Source organism: Polypterus senegalus, chromosome 15 (assembly GCF_016835505.1).
Source record: "Polypterus senegalus isolate Bchr_013 chromosome 15, ASM1683550v1, whole genome shotgun sequence".
In the NCBI taxonomy this organism is placed as follows: domain Eukaryota; kingdom Metazoa; phylum Chordata; class Cladistia; order Polypteriformes; family Polypteridae; genus Polypterus; species Polypterus senegalus.
This window is the reverse complement of record NC_053168.1, coordinates 137,142,498-137,165,445: the sequence shown is the minus strand read 5'-3', so window position 1 is coordinate 137,165,445 and position 22,948 is coordinate 137,142,498. Positions and strand designations below refer to the sequence as shown.

The following is a 22,948-nucleotide window of genomic DNA, read 5'->3' as shown; positions in this document are numbered from 1 at the left end:
ATGAAGAAGGGGCCCGAGTTGCCTCAAAAGCTTGCATATTGTAATCTTTTTAGTTAGCCAATAAAAGGTGTCATTTTGCTTGACTTCTCACTACATTCATAATGGCTAACACGGTACAACACCTTTAGTACTACAAAAAAAGTGCATGAATGAATTGAAACTCCGTTCAGCCGGAAAGACGCCTGTTTCTGTAGGATCTTCAGCCCCAATCAAGCTACTTAACCCCTACTTGTTCAATATTGGCTTCTGTCAAAGCATCCGTTCATCCTTTTGTGAGAAACTTTCTTGTTATATTTGTATCTTGAATTATAAGTTGCCTGTGTTGGCTCCAGTTTGTCTTTTATTTTACCACAATCATTCCTGGCCTTGCCTTGTCATTCCTTAGTCGTCTCTAATCTGGATTAACTCTTTCAGGGCTAATGCCGACTTTTGTCAAAAGGAGGAGATGACGACGGTAATCGACTGTAAACTTTGACAAAACCAACCACTCTGTTTTAGTTGGACACCTGTTGCTAGAAGGAAAGTTAGATTTATTGGTCTGACCAAGATTTCCTGAGCTCGTGTGAGTAGCAAGGAGCAAACAATGTCAAAAATGGCACTGACATCTGGCGAGAGATCAAAGTGAATGCGTAAAGCAAAACACTCCGTGGACGACGTTTTGCCTGTTATCTCTGAACTGGACTATGATTTGTCGGACTCAGATTTTGATACAAATGATTGAAAACGAATGTGAGGTTCCAGCTTCAGCTCACTGGTCCCCAGCTAATTGTTGTACTGACAATGTTCGCCAGGAGGACTGCCACTTAACAATGGTAAGAGGTAGAAACCAGATTGCAATGCACTGTGACTTTGACCCAGCCACGCAAAGACGGCCTGGCAGCAAGCCTGCCTATTCTTGCAAACAGACCTTTCTGTGTGAAACCATTCCTTTCGAAAACTGTTTTTGGAAAAATATTCAGCCCTCAAAGAGTTAGTGTACTATTTGCTTCACTGGTCTTCTTTCACAAAGTATCAGCATCACAGTACAAGAACTTCAGAAAGTGGTCACCAGGGCCCTGACTCGGACTTAACACATCGATCGAAATGCACCTCGATTGACATAAACTGTTGTTCATTGGCTTTCTGTCAGATACAGAACCCTGTGTAAAACTTTGCTGTTGACTTCCTCAGCTGTCAATACAAAAAAAACTCTCAAATACCTACCCACAGTGCTATGAAAATGTTATTGTCCCCTTTCTGTTAGCCTCTGTTTTTTATTTTTTTTATACTGCATTTGTCGCAGTGAATTATTGCCATTCTTTGTTTAGTCGAGTCAAATCAAATCATGTCAAACTTTATTTATCAAGCACATTTACAACAGCCAAAACTGAGCCAAAGTGCTGTACAAGAAAGGGGTAAAAGAAGCAATTAAAATCAATATACACACATCACAGAGCCGAAAACATAGCCAACCATTGCAAAAGAAGCAAACTTAAAAGTACCCACACTCATACATACATATTTATAATCATGAGTGTACATGAGCCAACATATGCAAACATAATGTCAGTCTTTTGCATGGTCAAATAGCACAGAGAAGAGACAAGACTTTAATGATGACTTCAAAATGCCAATTATTGGGGCAGACCTAATATGATGAGAAAGAAAAGGAGCAGCCTTCGCAAAAGCCCAATTCCCCCCTTTGCTTCAACCTCGACCTCGGCACAACTAAAAGGTTCTGACTAGTCGACCACAGTGCTCATACATGTGAAGAAAGTCCAAGAGATAAGACTGGATGCTCCATTCTCACATTAAAAAAAACAAGTAATAGTATTTTAAAATCGAGTCTGAAGTGGACCAGAAGTCAACAGAGCAAGGTCAGTATTGATGAAATATGGTCACGGTAACGAGAGCCAGTCAATAAGCGAGCAGCAGCGTTCTGGACTAGTTATTGGTGTCGTAACAAGGCTTGGTCAACATCTACATACAGAGATTTGGAATAGTCCAAACAAGATGTTATAAAAGCGCCGATGGCCGTTTTCAATATCACTAAAAGAATGAACAGTATTTACCTTTGCTGGAAGTCTCGGGTGGAAAAAGCTGCATTTAACCACAGAATGTATCTGTCTAGTTTGAATGAACTGTCAAAAATCACTCCTAAGTTCCTAACTGAAGCTTTCTGATATATGGCAAGAGGTCCAAGAGGAACATCAGGGACACTCGAGGTTTCTGAGCTTTTGAACATCACCATCTCTGTTTTATTATCATTTAATTTAAGAAAATTCATTGCCTATCCAGGTTTTAATATCATTCAAGCTCACATGTAGGGTCTGTGTTGTCTTGCTCTGCTTTGATTTTGGTGGCAAATAGATTTGAGTGTCATGAGCATCACTTTAGCACACACCTTTACCCAATGCAAGTTATAATACTTACAAGAATGATTAGAAGAAGCAAACATCAAAAGCATCAGAGATCCGAAAGTCCTTTTCAGTTCAACATCAGCCATCCTGTAGAAAAGACACTATACAGCTTCAAAATACGTAACGAAAAGGTGTGTTTTCAAAAGACGCCTAAGCACGAGGAGACATGGTGCAGTTTCAGTAGCCAAAGGGAGATCCTTCCACAACTTTGGGGCAAGAACACAGAAGCATTGTCCATTCTTGGCACATCTGGCAAGAGGAGAGACCATCCGCAGACAGGCAGAAGGGAGACTTCTTGAAATGGGACATGTGAAGAGACCAAAGGCTGGGGACAGTGAGGAGCAGAACCATTTAGAGAACGCTAGGTGAAGACAAGAGTTTTGAACTGGATCCTTGCAGCAACAGGAAGCAAGTAGAAAGACAATGGAGAACATCAAGGAGCCGCATGCTGGAGCAACTGGAGGAGTGTGACAATCGGGCATTGCGTGACATAATTAACCCTTAAACTGACACGTCCTAATGCACCCCTGGACGCCAAATACTTTTTTGCTGCACTTTTTAAGTAAACGTCACAATTCACCAAGACAGCATCCTAACACAGGGTCACGGGGGTCTCCTGGACCCAATCCCAGCCAGTACAGGGTGCAAGGCAGGAATAAATCCCGGGTAGGGACACACACACACACACCAATACACCTGACCTTCATGTCTTTGGACTGTGGGAGGAAACCCACGCAGACATGGGGAGAACATGCAAGCTCCACGCAGGGAGGACCCGGGTAGCCAACCCGGGTCTCCTTACTGCAAGGCAGCAGCATTACCACTGCGCCACCGTGCCGCCCCCAGATCAAAGAGCATCACCATTACTGAAACGCTGATCAATTAACACACTACCAATGAACTGTAAAAAAACTACAGCAACAATATATTATATGTACAAGGTGCAATGGACACCATCGATGAAATTCAGAAGTAAATCGCCAAGCCAACTGCGCTTGAACTGGCTGCATGCAGCACGCAGAGGCCAACGCTGAAGCCTGCAGGCTCATCTAGTGCAGCGGCGCTAGGGGGCGCCAGTGGTCACGAGCTGGCTGCTCAATGATTGTACAGCATGGACTGATCAGCTCTGGAGAGCTGGAAAATTGCACTGGGAGCCAACTATAGCCGGTTGCGGCGTTCAATGAATGTATGTTCACTGTATATACTCGGCTCCGGCGTGCTGGCAAATTGCATTGGGGGGCGACTATAGCTGATTCTGGCGGTTTGAGGGTTAATGAGTAAAGGTTGAATCTTCTGAATATTATGAAGAAAGAAACAACAGGATTGGGTCATTGAAGAATCACATTTGATGAATGAAAGCGAGGAGTCCAGAGTCCAAGATTCCCGTCCATGACTGATGGTTGGGTGACATCTTTAAAGGCAGTGCTTAGAGAACAACTGAATCTGGATGACTTCAGAATTTTAGACCAAATGTAATCTTTAGATATATAAATTTCCAACATCTGTCTGTCTGTCCACTTTTTACGAGAGAACTACTTAACGGATTGAGATCTGTTTTTTTTTTCTTCTATAATTTGCTTGAACATTCCGGTTGATTTTGTGACTTCTCTCATTGCTCTAAGTATCACAGTTCGCTGGTGGTACCGATTTTATTTGTGCGAATCTGAGAGAGACACAGCTGGCCGAGGGTAGGGGGGTAGGGCCCTCCTCACTCACGCAGCAGCCTCGGGGTGTACCTTACATCCGCTTAACTAGCGAAAGATAGAACTACTTAGCGGATTTAAATCAGGGTTTTTTTTTCTATAATTTGCTTGAATATTCTGGTTGATTTTGCGACTTCTGTTATCGCGCTAAGAATTCTAGTTCGCTTGCAGGAGTGATATACTCACGCTAATCAAAGACATAATCTGCAGGCCAAGGGGGGAGGAGTGGAGTGGGGAGCCGGGCGGGACCCTCCTCACTGTCCTGTTTCACTATTGCGCAGGTGGAGCCACAGGGGACGGCTAGTATTAGATAAATGGGACCAAAGTAAGCATTTAATGGCATTTCTAAATTGCTACTGAAGTTGTTGATCTTACTGCCTGGGAATTTCAAATTGCATGGCTAGATTTGATTTTGTCGATGCCAGTCGCAGACTGATGGGACCGAGTCGCTGGGTTTGTCAGACTACACGATAGATGGTCACAGGAGCCCACCTTAACTACCTCTGACTTGATAAAATTGTGTAAGTAAAAGTCCGAGACTGAAAAGTCTGCCACAGTGGCCAGGAGCTGCGCATGCAGCAGCGTCGTACAGATGTTCTGTGTTCTGTCTTTGTAGTAACTAGTATTTGATAACTGTTATTAATGTTAAGATTAGATGTGACCTGGCATGTCAGTAGCAATGTATTCATTGATTTTTAAATTGATGATATGCTGCTGTCATCTCAATCCCGTGTGTCGGCTCACCTTAACTGCCTTTTGGACAAGCTGCTAACTTGAGAAAAGCAACAGAGAGAGCAAAGGGGATGTGAAGGCTACCGTACCTCTGTAATATCTGAAAATGGATGAGACTCTCGGGATCGTAAAGTGAGGTTTATTAAATATTTCCATAGTCAGCTGGCAGCACTGCATTCACTAGCGCCTACGGAGCTCTGCTACACCTTATCGGTGTAGCTCATCTGAAAAGATGGAAAGGGTAAAAGTACAGTGCCTACCAACAATTATGAAAAACTCACTTCCTTTCTCTTAACAGCCAGACGTCAAAACCCTTTAATAAAAATATCTTTTTCCAGCTTTATTTATACATTTTGCCTTACAGCATTCGAGAAACGGGGAAAAAAGGCAACAGTTCAGACTGTTGACCAAAAAACGAGGAGGAATGACGGGTCTTTAATTCAAAATGTTATTTTCATGAGGCTTTCACTTAATCTTTATGATATACGCCAATTATTCTCGAATTTTATTTATTTAACCATGTTTTAGCAAAAAAGCACGCATTTATTTATATGTTTTGAACATTGGACGGGATTACTGACGTACAGATTGTGTAACACGAGTAACGTCAGATTGTCCTTTTTTTCCACATCGTTTGCCATTTTACAGCATTTGTCACTATTAGCTTCTCGTTTTTTTTATCTCCATTTTAAAAATATGAGCCAAAAAAGTTTCTCAGCCATTACTACAAACTCTATTGGGTAAGAAACATATGAAAAAGTATTTCTTTAACTCGATGAATTTACTCTCTGTTATGCACGTACACCTTTTTTACTTTGATGTACAGTGCTTTTCTTTATTTCTTTGAAAAATATCTTTTTATATGTAATTTCTTTTACTTTATATATGCAGTACATGTATAAGCAGAATTTGTGCTTATAATTGTACTTGGGAAGAAATACTCTAAATATGAATATACCTTTATCAGAGCACTTTCACATTGACTCCGGCATTATAGAATAGTCTGTCTAAGAGGAAACATGGATTGTGTATGCAGGTATAGATCTGATACATTTTTTTTTTAATGTGCCGTCATATGTTTTGTATCATTTTTTGTGTTCTGTACTTGATTTTTGTCCATTAAAGTTTCCTGTGAATTAAAGGAGAAAAGTCTTTTTTTTTTTTTTTTTTCTATTCCATGGATGTAAAGCATTTATGTCTTCATATTACGGGAGACATGCTTCACCTTCCACAATGTGTATTATTAGACCCCCAAAATAGAATTCTTTCAAGGCCACAAGAGGGCGCTGACAATTTGTATTTCATTTGCAGAAGCCTTTTTAAAGAGCATTGCATTCGCCTTCCCTCAGTCTCTGCTAGATGGAGCCAGCACTCTACTACAGCTTGGTAAAATGAAGGATTCAGCAAATTCTGTGTATTTCCATTTATTTATTGATAGAGTATACAGCTATAATGAACCTAGAAAAAAATGTGCTAGATAACGCCTTTAACAAAAAAATTTTACCCAAAAAAAAATAACGCTGTTGATTACCACATCCAATGTGTTTTATGATAAGACAAATTGAATTAAAGCCGTGGTGGTTTATTATGTGAAAGCAAATTACCTTCCAGTTTTAAGTTTGTTTTTTTTTTTTACTCATTTACTTTCTGTTTCATAAATCACATTAGCTTAGACCTTTATTTTGTTTATAGCCTTTATTCAGGTTATTCAGATGAATGCATTTAACCAAATATTAAGACCTTTTAAGATCCTACCCACTTCTGATTATTTTGTGCAATGCTGCAAAGCATCGGCCTTCTTTACATTTCTTACATAAAACTAAACAATAATCATTTAATCTGCTTGCAGCCATTATTTGTGTGAATGAAGAGTCTCACAGTCTTTTCCAGTAATTGTTTTATGTTTTTTTCTTCTACACATTGTTAGTTGCCCCTTATGCACTGCACTCGTGTCTGTTATATCCCTAGCTGTGCAGCTGCTCATTCTTCTTCTTCTGTCATCTCCTGGTTCTGTTTCTCTATCTTTGTCCTCTGGACTTTCTTTAGCCCTCGTAGCACCATCTTGGTCCTGGTTATCATGCTCTTCTGACTGCACACCATTTCTTTGTTGCTGTTGCTATGGCACATTCTCCATGTTTCTTTGCTTGCTGTGATAGTGCTCAGTTGCTTAGGGGTTCATATTCCACTATTTGTTCATTTTAAGTATGGCTTCTTGTCCTCTGTAGTGTTGATACATAATTTCTTCCATAGCTTAGGGTCTGACATTCCTGTTCAAAGACGTGATGGTGATGTGAGGGCTAGAGAGATGCTAACATAATGACATTCCACAAACAGCCTTGGGAAGGATTGAATTTGTTGAGTGGTGAGGAATATAATGGAATGGCTCCATGAGGAATTAAGAACATACACTTTATAAACAAGCAGAGGACCTTCAGTTGCACTAGAGTAATTGGTTTTATCAGTAGATAATTGATCAAATTTCTATTATCTGTCTATCCATTTTGTGACCCATGTAACCATTTCAGAGATCAGAGCACACTCTGTAGATGGGTACAAAATTGGCTTAAACACAGGAAACAAAGGGCTATGGTTAGGAGAGCTTTTTCAGAATTGGATGATGTTAAGAGTGGTGTCCAGCAGAGGTCAGTCCTGAGTCCGCTGCTATTTTTAATACACATAAATGATCTGGACAGGAATATAATCATTAAACTGGTTAAGTTTGCAGGTGATACCAAAACAGGTGGAAGGGCAGATATACAGAAGGATTTGGGCAGATTTATGGCAGGTTAACTTTTTAAAGGAAGTACATTTAATGTGTTACATGTAGAGATGGTAGATTTGAATACTCAATGGGATGTCTGAAAGTACAAATCTTTGAGAAGGACCTTGGAGTCATAGCTGGAATCATTAGAACAATCTAGACGAGAACAGGCCATCGAGCCCAACAAAGCTCACCAATCCTATCCACTTAATTCCTCCAAAAATAAAAATCAAGTTGAATTTTTAAGGTCCCTAAAGTCCTACTGTGTGCCACACTTCTTGGTCACTTATTCTGCATGTCTGTGATTCTTTATGCGAAGAAAAACCTTGTAATGTTTGTGCGAAATTTACCCTTAATAAGTTTCCAGTCTTAATTCACTAGAATTATTCCCTTCATCAGTTTAAAGACTTCAATCATTAGAACAATCTAGACGAGAACAGGTCATTCAGCCCAACAAAGCTCGCCAGTCCTATCCACTTAATTCTCCTAAAAAAACATCAAGTTGAGTTTTGAAATTCCCTAAAGTCTTACTGTCTACCACACTACTTGGTCACTTATTCCAAGTTTACCCTTAACAAGTTTCCAACCGTGTCAGAATGTTCTTGATGAAATCATGCCACCTCATAGCCTTCTTAGCTCTTTTAATCTCTCCTCATAACTCATCCCCTGTAGCCCTTTAACCCTAGTTGCTTATCTCTGGACTTTTTCTACTGCTGCTATGTCTTTTTGTTTGTAGTCTGGAGACCAATACTGCACATGGTACTCCAGATGTGACCTCACCAGTGTGTTATAAAGCTTGGGCAGAACTTGTACTGCACACATCTATATAAGCTCACATTCTTTCACCTTCCAAATGGCCTCTGGACACTGTCTGGCAGTTGATAGTGTCGAGTCCACTACGACTTTCTATATTCGGACCTCCCTTTGTGTATTCAAACCTGATATTTTTACTTCCTACATGTAATACATTACGTTTACTGACATTAAATTTGTCGTACCACAAATCTGCCCAAGCCTGTCTGCTGTCCAAGTCCCTTTGTGATGATTCAACGGATTCTCAATTATCTGCCAATCCATTGATCTTGGCATCATCTGCAGACTTTGACAGATTGTTATTTATAGTCCTATCCAAGTCATTTTTATATATTAAAAATAGTAGCAGCCCTACCACTCACCCCTGCTAGACACCACTCTTAACGTCACCTAATTCTGATAAGGGTCCTCGTACCATCACCGCTGTGATTTCCCCCATCTACACACTGCACCCTAAACTCCCACCTCTAGTTTGATGCCCTACCTTCTTATGTGTGACTTTATCCTTTGTTTTCTGAAAGTCAAAATACATAATATTGTATGCACCACTCTGGTGGTATCTTTTTGTTGCTTCCTAGTGGAATTCCAGCATGATAGTAAACGACAACCTTCCTCGTCTAAACCCGTCACTATCTACATCACGACAGTGTACAGAAACGATCTAAAAACTGATATTAGGTTCTGTATCACAATGTGTGGAGTATAAGTTAAGGGAGGTTATGCCAAAAAGTTAAATGTTGGTCTCATCAGACTCCAGCTGATTTTGGAGTCTACCATGCACCTTCTGGAAAACTCTAGCTGAGATGTTTTTTTTCCCCCCCTTTCTTCTAAAAGTGGGTTTCCCTTTGCCATATTTCCATAAATCTACCACAAGTGAAGCACTTAGACACCATTGTTATCTGTACAAAGTAGCTGGTAACTCCTTCAGAGTTCTCAGCAGTCTCTTGGTGATCTCCCTCATCTTCTTCAGTATTTGAGGACGGCCTACTCTAACAGACTTATACCTTGGCCATCATTATTATTAATCCTCTTTGGCAAAATAAGGCACTGATGATTTGCCTCCATCTGGCCCTGTCTTGGGCTACGTGTTCTGCTTCACCCCATATTAGGTCCATATCCTTCAGCTCATTTATCACAGTTCACTGCCAGGTTGTTTTAGGCCGGCCTTGTTTGTTCTTCCCAGGTGGTGTCCATCTCAGAGCAACCTTTAGGTATATAGTTCTGGTCCATTCTGAGGATGTGGCCAAGCTATCTTGAGTGCTGGTACTGGATCTCCAGCACCACACTTTGGCTCCTAGTTATTTTGTTTTTGTAAAGATGCTTATGGGTAATTTCAAGACCCAACATGCGCGGAGAGAATGGGAATACAAACTTATGCTTTTATTCAATACTCTACAAAATGGTCTGAATAGAGACAAGAGTTTTATGACCAGATAGATAGATACTTTATTAATCCCAAGGGGAGATAAGTGGACTAACAGACTGATTGACCACAGGACTACACCAGAGGCCTATCTTACAGACAATGCACTTCAAAAAAGCGATGGTTATCTTATGTCTACATTTTATTAGTTCATCGTTCTTTTCTTTCAGGGTTAATCCATCTAAGGTTTATTAATTTTGCTAACATTTGAACAAAAAGGTTTTTAAGATGAAAGAAAACAATCACTTTGCTGTCCCAATATAAGATTAAGAGTATATATATAAGAGTATTTTTCAGCTTCTTTGTTAGACCTTGCCTGATGAAGGGACCTTAGCTGCCTCGAAAGCTCGTATTTGTAATCTACTTAGTTAGCCAATAAAATGTGTAATTTCACCCTACTTTCTTCTGTATCAATCTGTGGCTAACAAGGTACAACACTCTACTGCTAAAGGTCTTTGTTCGAGATCTCCTTGGACCAGAAGATACGACAGATCTTCATGAGACATCCATTATGCAAGGCGTCGATCTTATTGATGTTTCCCATACTCCTTTATTTATCTGGATATTCAATAACTTGAATATTTTCTGGTCTCCATATAATTACTGGAAACCCCAGACAGGTGATCTCCATTGAAGTAATTCTGTGACTGCTAAAACCAGTAGGCTGCATCAGAGATGATTTACGAGTGTTGTATTAAACGGGGTGAATACTTACGGGATTGATTATGTTGTGTTTTATACAGGGTGAGTCAGAATTGTGACATTTGACTTGAGGAAACAATTTATTCACAAAACATACATCATATGTGCAAGGTGATTTACAGGAATATCTCAACCTGTTCGCCATCATGTTCAGCATATGTGGCACACAAATTGTCCACAAAAATTGTATAGCAGTAGCAGTACCATTAGTGTTAACTCTGTAACCCTGTATTTGTAATTAATTTAGAACACATTGCAGAGACCTGTTTTCACTTTTACATTAAAGAGCCCCTTTTCTGCTGACCAATGTCAAAAAAGCCAGATTAAATTCACTGTAAAATAAATATTGTATAACAGTAAAATGTCAAATATTCCAAGGAGGTGAACATTTTTTATAGGCGCTTAGTGGCAGGTGTAAATGCTTCCAATATTGTAGTTTCCAATATCTGAGGCTGTGCTTTGTGAATGTTATTAAATAATTTATTTCCGTGTAATTTCTTGAGCCACATATTGAACTCTTGACTTCATAGCCGCTGTAGCTTTCATTTACTTATTTGATTTTCTGTTAATAGAGACCCTTTCCTGCAGTGATGACAAAAATGATTTCTTGGACTTCAACTGTAGACTCAAATAATGCACAGGCGCTCGCGTGAACATATCAGTCTAAGGATGAACTATTGCAAGTAAATTAAAATTGATTCTTTTTGAGAAAAGCTGACGCGTATTTATTCTAAAATTCAGGGAAGTGTTTTTTGATGAGTTGAGCCTTCTTCTGTGATTACACACTTCATATTTCTTGGTTTAAAAATAGAATTTGTGCAGTAGTAGGACGCTTGTCTTACTTTATTAATTTGTCCTCCTTGCACATGACCAAAATTATGCCTTTCTGATGTTTCCCCTTCTCTATAGCGGACATTTATTGTGCATTGGGTGCAAAAGGGGTTTGGCGTCACATTTATCATTGCGCTCCCTTGGCAGATTGTTACAGAACAGCAGCAATGACAAAAAAAGGACAAATTAAAACATCATTCTGTCACAAGATGCTTTAGGCTTCTCTGTGTTTTCAGTTAACATCTTGTCCGTTTTCAGAATTGTATTCAATAATAAAGTTTGCCCCAAAACCTCTTTTCTTTCTTTATTGCTGACTTAGTTTTTAAAATGTTGGTATTTTTAGGAAAGTAGCTGTTAAGCGAGAAGATGCCTGAGGAGTGGAGAAGAAGTATATTAGTACCAATTTTCAAGCATAAGGGAGATGTGCAGAGCTGTGGTAGCTTTAGGGGGATAAAGTTGATCAGCCACTCCATGATGATATGAGAAAGAGTGATGGATGCTTGGCTGAGTGGGCAGCAAAATTGGGAATAACAGCATTTTTGCAGCATGGGGTCAAAAGTATTTGGACGTTTGACTGACAAGCTGTTCCATAGCCAGGTGGGAGCAGGGCCCTCATCATTTCATTAACCATTAAGCAGCTAGAAGGTCTGGAGTTGATTCCAAGAGTGGAATTGACTTTTGGAAACTGTCACTGTGAGCTCTCAATATGAGGCCCAAAGAGCTGTCCATGCAAGTAAAAACAGGTCATCATTAGGCTGAGAAGACAAACCCATCAGAGAGACAGCAGAAACACCAGGAGTGGTCAAATCAACCATTTGGTAGATTCTTAAAAAGAAGGAACACTCTGGTGAGCTCAGTAACACCAGAAGGTCTGGAAAACCAAAGGAGACAACTGTGCCAGGTGATCACAGAATTCTGTCCTTGGTGAAGAAGAACCCCTTCATGACATTTAGCCAAACTAAGACCACCCTCTATGAGAGGTAGGCCCTAGTCATTGTCATACAATCTAGTGAAGACTTCATGAAAGTAAATAGAGAGGGTTTACCAGAAGGTGAACCTCAAGTGCATGAAAGACAGATTAGACTTTGCAAGAATATATTTTTCGAATGCCTGCCCATTTCTGGAACAATTTTCTTTGGACAAATGACTGTTGGAAAGAGAAGATCATGGAGAAAAGAAGAAATGGCTCATGATCCGATGAATACCACATCATTGGTGAAACATGGTGGAGGCCGTGTTAGGCCTGATCAAGCATGGCTGCTAATGGAAGTCAGTCACTGGTGTTTATTGATGATATGACTGCTGGCAGAAGTTGCAGGATGAATTCTGAAGTGTACAGAGCTGTACTGTCTGCTCAGATACAGACAAGTGCTGTCCAAGGAGGTTCTGCTCAAGGTTTATAACACAATGGTGAGGCCACATCTGGAATACTGTGGGCAGCTTTGGTCTCCAGGCTACAAAAAAAAGGATGACACTTCACAGTACAGATGGACAGTGAGCCCAAACATACTGGGACAGCAAACCAAGTGCTTTTCAAGGCCAAGAAGTGGAATATTCTTCAATGGCCAAGTCAGTCAACTGACCTCAACCCAACTGGACATGCAGTTCACTTGCTGAAGACAAAGCTGAGGGCCGAAAGTCCAACGAACAAGCGGCACCTGACGACAGCGACAATAATGGCCTGGTAAAGCATCGGTAAAGTGGAAGCCCAGCACTTGGAGATGGCAATGGGGTCAAACTTCAGGCAGTCATTGACTGGAAAGGAGTTTTAACCAAGCATTGAAAATGATCGTTATATTCATGATTATGTTAGTTTGTCCAAATACTTTTGAGCCCCAGAAAATAGGAGGACCATTTGTGAAAATGTCTCCTCTTTTCCAAACAGCATGTACAATATTTGTGTTAAACCCCATAAATTACAACTAAAAGCCTACACTTCCTCTTCACATCCTGATTGCTTTATTTCAATTCCATTGTGGTGGTGTGCAGAGCCAAATTTATAAAAATTATGTCACTGTCTAAATACTTATGGACCTGACTCTGTCTGTCTGTCTTTTCGTGTTTCCGCTGATGCACCCTTGCCCAGTGCAGGCGGACCGCTACGTCGTGTGTGTTTTTGGTTGTATTAGTGTGAGTGGAGATGCTTTCATAAGCATCGTAAAAAGGTAAGGTAGACAGAGATTGTTTTCAAACTTTTGCCCAAATGTATGCAAATGCTACATTTAAACTCTTTATTTTTTTTTGACAGTTTTTTCATTTCTTCAAATAAATCACAATTGTACATAAAATTTTCATAAGTCCCTTGTTTTAGCTGGTTGCCTATTCAAAGCTGCATTTACTATTTTTTACTTCAAACATCATCAGCATATGTAATTTGGCCGAGGACGCCCAAACTTTTGCATGAAACTTTTTCAATGATTTTGTTATCATTATACTTCTTTCTGTTTGGAAGATGTCTCTTTAACCTTCACCTGCTGATCTGGTCTGTGCAGTTTGCAGGATTCATTCTTCAGGCTGACATTATTATTATTTATTTCTTTTCTTTCTTTCTTTGTTTTGCATTGTTTTTCCTATATGCCTGCATTCTTATCCTTTTAGGATCACCTGAAGTCTGATAATGAAGATTATCTTCATCATTCAGGTTCCGTGCAGCATAGCTTGAAGTGCCGATTTAATTGGCAGTTTTTCCTTAGTATTTTCATTGTTACAAAGCCTGGCTGAAAGTCTCCGCGCTGTTCCAATAGGCTTTGTTTTCTTATTAGTCAAGACCCAGGAGTCACATTTAGTTCTTGGCCTGTGGCTGTTTGTGGCTTTTAGTCAATATGTTCAGTTTGCACCTTGTTTTGCTGTTTCTTCTGTACAGTTCATTTAACCTACATCTGTTATGAATGGGTTAATTTTTTATTTTTTTTAATACTATTTTCTGCGTCATATTTATGAGGTTGAGCACTCATTTTGGGGGTTTCTTGTGCCCTAGTTTCTGAATCTTAGTTGTTTGATTTAAAATTCACTTTTGTTATGAAGATGGCTGTTCGGTCCTACAATTTCTCTATCTGTGTCAACGTCTGAGGACCAATTCACATTGGCATCACTATCCCTTGAGCTAAACAGTGGTTCAGTTTTAGTTTGTTCTAAATCTCGTTTTACAGCTTCTCGTTTACATGCCATTGTGTTTTTGTTTGAAAACTCTGCCCCACTCATGCATATTGATGAGTTTCCTCAGAGGGACAAAACACACAGAAATGTTTGTTTTTTTTTTTTTTTTTGTAGCATAGTGTTATTTTATCTAATAGAAGGCCGCAGAACACTGTGCTGAGTGTTATTCAGGCTAAATGCTGTACGTTGGATTATAACAACTGTACTGGCCTTGTTGAATCTCCTGTTCAATTATCCAGCAAGCTAAACACCTTCATGCAATAAATCCTGGAACCATGAAGTGATGTTGAGAAGGTTTAATCAAGCAAATGATATGAAACTGTAAATACAAACATCCATCCATCCATGACCCTGGCCAGGGTGTAAAACTGGTCCATTGTTCCACGGCAGGGATGGAATCCGCATTGTTCTTCTTGAATCCGAGGTTCGACCATTGACCGAACTCTCTTCTCCAGCACACCTGAGTAGACCTTACCAGGGAGGCTGAGGAGTGTGATCCCCCTACAGTTGGAGCACATCCTCCCGTCACCCTTCTTAAAAAGGGGGACCACCACCCTGGTTTGCCAATCCAGAGGCACTGCCCCACAACATCCAGAGCCTTGAGGAACCCAGGGTGAACCTCGTCAACCCCAGGGGCCCCGCCACCTCAGAGCTTTTTAACTACTTCGGCAACCTCGGCCCCTGTTATGGACGGGCCCCCCTGGAGTCCTCCAGCTCTGCTTCCTCTAAGGAAGACATGCTGGTGGAATTGAGAAGATCCTCGAAGTATTCCTTCCATCAGTCAATAACGTCTACAGTTGAAGTCGGCAGGGCTCCATCTCCACTGTACACAGTGTTGGTGGAGCACCGCTTTCCCCTCCTGAGGCGCCTGACGCAACAGCAGATGCCGCCACACACTTGGCATGCCGGTACCCCTCAGCTGCCTCTGGAGTCCCACTGGTCAACCAGACCCAATAGGACTCTTTCTTCAACTTGACGGCCTCTTGAACCTTAGGTGTCCACCACCTAGTTCGTGGATTGCCGCCACGAGAGGCACCGACACCTTGTGGCCACAGCTCCGTTCTGCTGCTTTGAAAATGGAGGCTCGGAACATGGCCCATTCAGACTCAATGTCCTTCGCCTCCCTCAGAATGAGGTTGAAGTTCTGCCAGAGGTGGAAGTTAAAGATCTTTCTGACCGGTTCCTCCACCAGATGTTCCCAGCAGACCAAAATTACATAGTAAATGTTTTACATACCATGATGGTAAGGAGAAAAGGTTATTTAAAAAAAGTGTGTGTGGGGTTACAGAGATTGAGTCTAAACTCTTCACACGAGAACCAGCTCTGTCAGGCAGCACATTATTGGCCGGCATGCAGTCACGTAGTTTAAAATTCTCGGCGAGTGCTAGTCATGTAGATTGACATACTCAGGTGACAAGATCATTTACATTTACTTATTTGGATGGCGCCTTTATCCAAGGCAGCTTACAACATTTATGATGCAGTTGGTTACATTTCTTTTGTTTTTTCCAGTTGGCACACAGGCAGGTCAAGTGACTTGCTCAGGGTCACACATTGTGTCTGTAGCTGGATTTGAACCCACAACTTCAGCCTAAACTTTGAATTTCCCCTTGGGATTAATATATAGATAGATAGATAGATAAAGTATCTATCTATCTATCTATCTAAACTACAACACCACACTATATGCCTTCAATGACTCCGATCCATGACTCATTTGTTACGTTTGACATCACCTCTCGCTAGAAGTCATGCAATGTGCCACTGCCACCATCATAAGTTATGTTATTTTATTTACTTACTTACATACGCATTTATTTATTTATTTATTTATTTATTTATTTATTTATTCATTCATTCAGACGACCTGTCTGCTGATTAATGAGTAACACAATGAAACTTGATCTCCCTGTAAAATAGCTGCTAAGGCTAGGAATTTATCTTGGTGTTACGGTCATAAATATAAAACCAGAAACATAAAATGGACGTTCTCTATACCAGATGTAACAAATATTGCAGAATAAATTCATGTTACATAATCCCATGTCTAGCACAACATCTGCGAACAATGACTAAAACAGCATAACAACCTGTTGTTGTATCTCGGCCCAGAGTTCTCTCCCCGGGCTATGGTTTGAATGCCTGTTTTTGATTTATTTGTTTGTGTTACTATTTTTGGTTGTGATTATCAGGTATTATTTATGTTTTTTATATCTGTATCTAGGCCTGTGTTATGTTCCATGTATTTTGTGGGTGGTCCCCCAACAGGCTGGAGACCACCTACCTGTCACTACCAGAAACTGCCCTCCACACTGTAAATCTCCCATAATTCTTGGCGGTTCATAGTGAATGTGCTCAGAAGTTGGTGAATTTACGAGTGTAATGCTGTGTTTGGGTCTTTTGTACGTTTAGAATTTTGACCCTCGGTCTGTCATTTCTGTTTTGGGACCTTCTTCAGCTTGGATTGCCTTTGCCGGCAACTCCTTTATACCTTTTGTGCTTGCTCTTCGGAACTTTACACAGTAACAGAGCATTCCTATGAGAATAAACCTTTTTATTTTATGATGATCCTGCGTTTGCATTCTTTTCTAGCTGGGGTTGTGATGTTAAACCCCCCCCCACTCCCCTGTTGGAACCCTGTAGTGATTTAGGACTCCTAGTTCATCACATCTACTAACTTGCTTAATTATTTGTTGAGCTGTGATCATCTATATTTTTGTAACACTTGAAACAGAATTTTAAGTCCTCCCACTTTTTTAGAATCCTCTTTAAGTCTTTCTTCTCTGTTTTATATATTGGCAGAGTACCCTTTGTAAAGCAAATCCTTATTATTAAGCATCCAGACTTTAACAATCCTGGCTACAAACTCAACAATAACTCCAAGCAGACAAACAATTCATAAGGATGCAGTGCCTCGGGCACATTTTTTGTCACCTGTATGAGTAAATGTATTTTTTGAACACCATTCCTCACATTTATCGCATGAGTGTTCTGAGCCATATTCTGCCTCTTCATTCATCAAAGTCTGTGTTTTTATATACAGAAGCTTAGTTCTTTGGAATGATATGGCATATGACACTGACATCCTGATTGGGGATGAAAACTAAAGATAGCTCTGTGTCATAATAGAAAAGTCTTGTCATAAATTCTGTCATTTAATTATGTGCACGATGAAAGCAACAGATCCCGGCACACTTTGATTTACAGTGATAGATTTTGTTTTAAATATATGGAGATTAAAGGCTGTCACAGGACTTTAATACAATTTTAAGGTTACTTATAGAAATAACTTATTAAGCTGTGCACACGTCTTTGAAATACAGTATATGAATCATTAGTGTTGTAAAAGCAAGATTTGTAATGTTTTACAAAATGCAGGCACCCACGGTGTAAGATTAAAAATTAAAGTTTGGTAAAATAGTTTATTAAAGTAGCTACTGTTATTGAAATGAAAAAAATCATTTCTGTAATGTGATAAGTGGGCCAGTCATTGCAGCTCTCCTCACTTAGAGGCAAAATATCCATCCATTCATCCATCCATCCTTCCATCCTCTTTATCAGAAAACCATTATTAACACTTTTAGCCTGTTTGTCTTTTCAGTTATATTTCTTTTTATTTCACTACTTGAAGATGAGATCCAGTTGGTTTGTAGACTCTGTGGTAGCCTCTGATGTTGAAGTAAAGCACCATGTGTCCCTTCATGAAAACTAAGGGCTGGGATATATTTGACGCTCAGAACGCTTCTGTGCATGCATCATGGCTGCCATACAGTCCCAGCACCCTTTTGACACATCCTCTGAGCATGTCGTTGGATATTAAGGAAAAATTTGGGAGCCGTGTGTGTTTTGGTACGTGACATCGGCATCATTATTTACAATTAACATCTCCATAGTGACAAACGTACCTGTCAGAACATCTGACATCAAATCAGCAGCTCTTTGAAAGTGGATGTGGAAACGTGGAAGAGGAAATGGAAGCAAATTTGAGACAGATACACCCGTGCAAAGCGGAAAATGTCTGAGAAACTAAGTGGGGATTCAGCTGTTGCAAGATGACACAGTGTGATGGCAAGCAGCATTGCAGCTCCAACGGGATCAATGTGTGTACTTCGATGTTTGATGAATGGATCGGCACGATGAGGCAAATCATCAGACTTAAATTCTGACATACGAAAGTATTCGTGTAACTTTTCTTCATCCACTTCTCGCATAGGAAATACAAGCGTCGCATATTCCCAATCATAATGATGTAATACATTTAAAGGTATTACATACCATCTTCCTTGTCTCTGTTGTCATATATTTTTTTACACCTTCACAACAGCAGCAGAATGCAAAGAATTTTTATCTTTAACACACAACACATTTTCTCTACCGTGATGATTTCTCACACTGCCACCTAGTGGAATCCTTCAGATTTACATAAAGTACAGGTGCAAGTATGCAAGTGTCTGTGTCATGTAGTGTCAAGTATATCCTGGTCCTAAGCCAGGATGATGTACCTTACTCATATATGGACTTTTTTAGATAAGCATGGTATCATCTTATAATAAAACACTTAAGGTGGCTGGGTATGTATGTAGTTCCACCAAGCAAGCTGATTGTCAGTTTGGCTTTGGTGATGCATTTGGAAGAAGGGTGAGTTGTAGCCAGTATGAGACACACAAGGAAGAGTAAAGTAGGAGTAGGAGGGATGCTGAGAGTCATCTTCAATCATGGAAAGTATAAAAACGCCTTGAAATGACCATTTGAGAAGCTGGCTTTATGGGAACGTGCTAGAGAGAAGGTGCATCGGTTCGGAAACCGAGGAAAGTAGGTGAAGGTAGTTGTAGGGATATCAAGGGATATCAAATCATTAAAAAAATTTTTATCTATGACCTGACTTTGACAGGCAGCATGGCTTGTTGTTCAATAAATGCTCCTGGAAAAATCAATATGCATCATAAGTGGGGAACAAGAATTACATGGGCCTGGATTTTTGAATTAAAGATCTGCTTCTTCCTTAAGTTCTTTGGTCAAGAGTTCTCTCATCAATTCAAAAGCGCAATCCTATGTGATTTGCGTATCCTGTTCATAATGCACACTGATCTTTTTTTTGGATGCTTTTATTTTACAATATTTCAGCAAAAAATGCATGCATTTTGCACTTTGTGAGCAAAAGAATGGATAACTGACATTTGAATTATGCGACACGCTGTGGTTTTTTTGGTTTTTGTGTTTTTTCTAGCATGGATACTTTTAATTTCGTTTGCAGTTCTACAACATTGGTCACATCTGTCTGATATTTTATTATAAACTTTTTTTTTTAATCTGTGTTCTCCATGAAAACGTGAGATTGAACATTTTTCTCGATGATCACTAAGTAACCGATTAAGTAAATCACTAAGTAAGTGCGTAACGTGCCATTTTTGGGCAGAGTATTCCTATAGCTTTATAAAACAAATGATTAGACATTTGCTGACTCTGAATCTTTTTCTACTTTCAGATTTTGACTTGAATTACTTCTGGCTGTGGAGCAGATTTGTTGACTATTTGCAGTGTGTCCTGGCATTCACGGCAGTAGCTGCTTACATTACCTACCTCTTCCTGGACTCTGCTCTTTTTGTTGAAACACTGGGCTTCCTTGCTGTGTTCACTGAGGCCATGCTTGGCACTCCACAGTTATACCGAAACTATCAGAACAAGTCCACCGAAGGCATGAGGTGAGTCTCAAGACAAGCCTGGCTAGAGGCATTTTGAAAATGGATTCACTAGTCCTGTGCAGGCTAATCTAACACTTGTCTGTAACTGGCAATGTCAATTGACACTTGTCAATAAATATGTTGGGAGAATCTGTGCTAGCTTGATTCACAAGGCAAACTATTACATTTAGGAAAGCGCATCACATTTATTTGTTTATGGCTGTGATAGAATTTATTTGAACAGAAGAGAAGCAGTATTTTCAAGTTTTTAAGTGTTTAGCCAACTACAGTTTTTATGCTGTGTTCCATTTGAACTGGAAATTCTGAATGTCTGAGTTCCTTGTTGGAATTTTCAAGTGGAATGCCCTCCACAATTCGGATTTTCTATTTGAAAACTCAGGCCTGATCTGTCAAATCCGAGCTTCTTCAACTTCAGATTTTGACATCAATCCAAAGTGGTGATGTACTCTGCAAACTTTGGTGAAAGCTGTAGTATTATACTGTTTATTAGCAATTCTGTCTGTTTGTGTCTCATTAAAATCAGTTGTACACACAGTACTGTCCAACTTCTATCTATGGACATGTTGCTACAGTGTTTTGATGTGTGAAAAGTCTGTGTAATGTGTTGTTATCAACTGGTATTTACTCCAGTAAAGCAAGCATAACAAAGGTTTTCCTGGCGGCGGCCATATTGGTTTTCCAAATGTTTTGCTATTAATGCCGTGAACTCGGGTGTGAGCGTTGCTTGATGTGAGGGGGAAAAAAAATTAATTTCAATGATTTTAGCACATGGCTGCAACACAGCAAAATATAAAGAAAGTGAAAGGATCTAAATACTTTCTGAATCCACTATAAGTTCAGTTTTAACTTCAGTTAAATTAAACGTGAGTAATATATTGCAATATTATCTTATTTTGTAACTATCAAGATGTATCCCGCAATAGTCGCACGCTCCCTGGGAATAATTTTACTAGAGATTGCAGCCTTTACTAAACCAAAAGTGTGTGCGTGTGTGTTTGTATGTGGGGGTGTGTGTGTGTATATCTGTCTATCCATTCATCCATTATCCAACCCGCTATATCCTAAGTACAGGGTCATGGGGGTATGCTGGAGCCAATCCCAGCCAACACAGGGCGCAAGGCTGGAAACAAACCCTGGGCAGGGCACCTGTATCTGTCTATTATGTAAATAAATCTTGGGTCGAGACGTGATCATCTCAGAGAGACACTTTGACGTCACACGAGACATGATCATCTCGGAGAGAGACACTTTGACTTCATGCGACACTAGACACTACAACCTTAGAAAGCAATACCCGTGAGACGGTGAATTTTGCACGTCACGCCATACTTACAAACAATTTTAAACAAGTTCATGGACATCTAACCTCGCAGTTGTTGGAATGCTTTTGGCAGACACACTTCATTTGCTCCCATCTCTGAAAAATGTTATACGTACTACTAGATACCATGTGAACGACTAAGCGAAGAAGAAAGAGCAGCGCATCGAAAAGAGATGCGATAATTTTGGAGAGAAAAGAAGGCAAAAAAGGAGAGAACAATAATAATCTATGTGCAAATTCAGAAAATAAGGGAAGTAATAATAAGCCCTAACATCCCGGAAGACGAAGCAGTGAGACAAAAGCACAGTTGCTGTAGAGGCTTTTAAATGATTGATATGCAGCGCAAGAAGCAGAACACACAACATGGCAGGAGGAGCAGTGAGCAAGCAGGTGATCTGTCCGCATATCCAAATTGTGCGTTCAGCCACCCCTTTTACAATGCGAGTGGCAGAGACGCGAAGTGGCTGGCGCGTGGTGTGCCCTGGGGGAGGGGATGGTCTCGTGAAGCGAGCAGGGGGCAAGTCCTGGCCCGGACACACACAGACGGACATCGTAAGTTCACCCAACACATGTTTATTAACAATATATTTACAGTTTTCGTGCACTCACAAAACCCCAGTGCCTCCAGCACCGATTTCCCCCAATGTCCAGGCCACACAGTTCCAGTGCCTTTCTCCTGGCCGCCTCTAGTCCTCCCTCCAGCTCCGTCCTCTTCCACCCGACTTCTGCCGACGACTGGAGGGAGGCGGCCCCTTAAATGGGAACCCGGATGGACTCCAGCTGCTTCCCGGCATTCCTCCGAAGCCACGCCCCAGTGTGGCGGAAGTGCCGGCTGCGCACCCGGAAGCCGTCCGGTGTCCCCATCGTCTTCCCCAGCACTTCCTGGTGTGGCAGAAGTGCTGGGCTCCCGGGATTTTCAGGCACTGGGGCGCCGCCTGGCGGTGGCCACGGGTCCCTACAGGGCTGGGCTTCCAAGCCCTTTACCCGAGGCCCCCAACATAACCAGGACGGACGCCCCCTCGCGGTCTGGAGGAGGCACAAGCCCTCCTGGGTACCACAATATACATATATATCTCCAACATCTGTCTGTCAGTCTGTCCGCTTTTCATGAGAGAATTACTTAACAGATTTAGATCTGTTTTTTTTTTGTATAAGTTGCTTGAACATTCCGGTTGATTTTGCGACTTCTGTAATTGCACTAAGAATCATAGTTTGCTTACAGGAGTGATTTATTTGCGCTAATCAGAGACCGAGACTGCAGGCCGAGGTTAAGGGGAAACATGACGTCCGGAATGGGGAGCCGGGCGGGGCCCTCTTCACTCGTGCGCCAGCCTCCGTTCAAGTCGCCCTACCTCTGTGTTTCGGAGTGTTCCTTGCAGATTTTTAAAGTTTGTCCTGTTTCACT

At 40.7% G+C, this 22,948-nt stretch overlaps 1 protein-coding gene across 2 annotated transcripts in view; it reads left to right on the top strand.

Moving 5' to 3' along the window:
* Positions 1-22,948, top strand: part of LOC120515772 (solute carrier family 66 member 2) — a 96,731-nt gene that overhangs the window by 25,170 nt on the left and 48,613 nt on the right. For both annotated transcript variants that reach the window (XM_039737067.1, XM_039737068.1), the window contains one exon: positions 20,006-20,222. In XM_039737067.1, coding sequence (XP_039593001.1) covers positions 20,006-20,222 — 217 coding nt within the window. The remainder of the gene's footprint in view (positions 1-20,005; positions 20,223-22,948) is intronic.